Source organism: Nicotiana sylvestris, chromosome 3, assembly GCF_000393655.2.
Source record: "Nicotiana sylvestris chromosome 3, ASM39365v2, whole genome shotgun sequence".
NCBI classification, from domain to species: domain Eukaryota; kingdom Viridiplantae; phylum Streptophyta; class Magnoliopsida; order Solanales; family Solanaceae; genus Nicotiana; species Nicotiana sylvestris.
The window spans coordinates 146217200-146219034 of NC_091059.1; the positions used below are offsets into that span (position 1 = coordinate 146217200).

The 1835-nt window shown below is 36.1% G+C and overlaps 1 protein-coding gene across 1 annotated transcript; it reads right to left on the reverse strand.

Moving 5' to 3' along the window:
* Nucleotides 1–1064: 1064 nt before the first annotated feature.
* LOC138888141 (zinc finger BED domain-containing protein DAYSLEEPER-like) lies at nucleotides 1065–1427 on the reverse strand. Its single transcript, XM_070169955.1, has one exon. The coding sequence runs from the start codon at nucleotides 1425–1427 to the stop codon at nucleotides 1065–1067; it is 363 nt and encodes a 120-aa protein (XP_070026056.1).
* Between the last annotated feature and the right edge of the window lie 408 nt (nucleotides 1428–1835).

Genomic DNA, 1835 nt, shown 5'->3' on the forward strand with positions numbered 1-1835 from the left:
ATTGTTTCTCCAAACATGGCAGCAAGAGCAAACGAAAGAGATTGAAACTTGTGGCGTGGATCGAACACACATGAAATAAAAATCATTTTGTTCATCTTTTGTGGATCCCCCCAATACTTATCAAACTTCTCTTTCATATTATTTGCCATTTCTTTCAAGGTAGCATCTTCACTTTGCATCAACTCTTTCAAAGAAGAACCAACAACACATATCTCAAGAAAGTGCACATTAGACGTAATATAAAGTGTACCTGATACCTTCAAGGTGAGTTCATAAAATATTTCAAGAAACTTCACAATACGTCTTACACTATCCCAATCAGTACTTAAAAGTGGACCTGCAGGCTGTCCATCCTCACAAATACAGTTAGAAATACATGACATCAAACCATAATCAATATCACAATATTTTGTAAAGGCTTCCTCATAAACTGTAGCAACCTTCAACATCAAATATGTGGAGTTCCACCTAGTAGGAACATCCAAGCACAATGATTTTTTAGAAGTTATCCTATCTAGATCACAACATTCTTTAAACTTCTTCCATCTTGCTGGAGATTGTCTAATGTACCTAATAGCTTGTCTTATTCGTTCCACAGACACACTACCTTCTCTTAACCCATCTTGAACAACTAGATTGATGATGTGAGCCATACATCTAACATGAACATGCTTACCTTCCATCAAGTTAGTGTTCCATCTAGTAAATTGTTTGGATAATTCTTTAACCATGACATCGTTAGAACTTGCATTATCAACTGTCACAGTAAAAACTTTATCCACTCCCCACTCAAGTAAACACTTAGCAACACCACTAGCTAAATCTTGACCTTTGTGACTAGTAATTGGACAAAAATTTAATATCTTTTTATGCAAATTCCAATTCTTGTCAATGTAATGTGTTGTAACACACATATAGTTAATTCTTTGAATTGATGTCCATGTATCAGTCGTAATACAAATTCTCTGTTTTGATTCTTTAAAAATTGACTTCAAAGCAAGTTTTTCATCATGGTAAATCTCAAAACAATCTCTAGTCATAGTAGTACGAGATGGAATATGAAATTAAGGTTGAAGAGCTCTCACGAAGTCTTTGAATCCATCCTTTTCAACAGAAATGAAGGGTTGTTCATCTATAATTATCATACGAGCTAAAGCCCTCCTACATGCCTCTTGATCAAATTTCCAAGGGATAAGTGAGACATCACCTGTTTGACCTTTCGGTTGAAAAGCTAATTTTGTCTGGCTTGTCTCCGGCTTGTGGGGATTGTTCGGACACTTGAGAAGATGTGATAGCAAATTTCTTGTACCACTGTTTTTGGTGTTAGCTACATATTCTTCTGGACAGTACTTGCATTTCACTTTTTTAACACCCTCGTCATCAGTGAACTTACTGAAGTGTCGCCAAGCCACTGATCTTTCTTTCATGATTTTTTTTTTTCTTCAAACCAGAATCAGATTCGACGTTGCTTGTGGAATCATTTGAAGCACCACTTTCACCACATTTTACAATGGCTTGAACTTTATTCACCGTCTCTACCTCATATTCCATATACGAAACAAAATGAAAAATTAAAAGTAAAATCGGATTCAAAATAGTAGTATAGTATGGTCTATTTCTGTTTAAGAAAGTCAAGAGTGAAACCCCCAATTTATTTCATCAATTTTATCCAAGAAATAAAAGAGAACAAACACTTCCTTTAAGCTCTAAGAAAGGGGGAGAAAGAGAGAGAGAGAACGAGAGAGAAGGAGTGATTCTTAGTGTCTTACCAGTTACCAGTGCGGTCGCCGGAACACAGAGAATAGATAGAGGAAGCGTCGAGCAGAAGGGAGCAG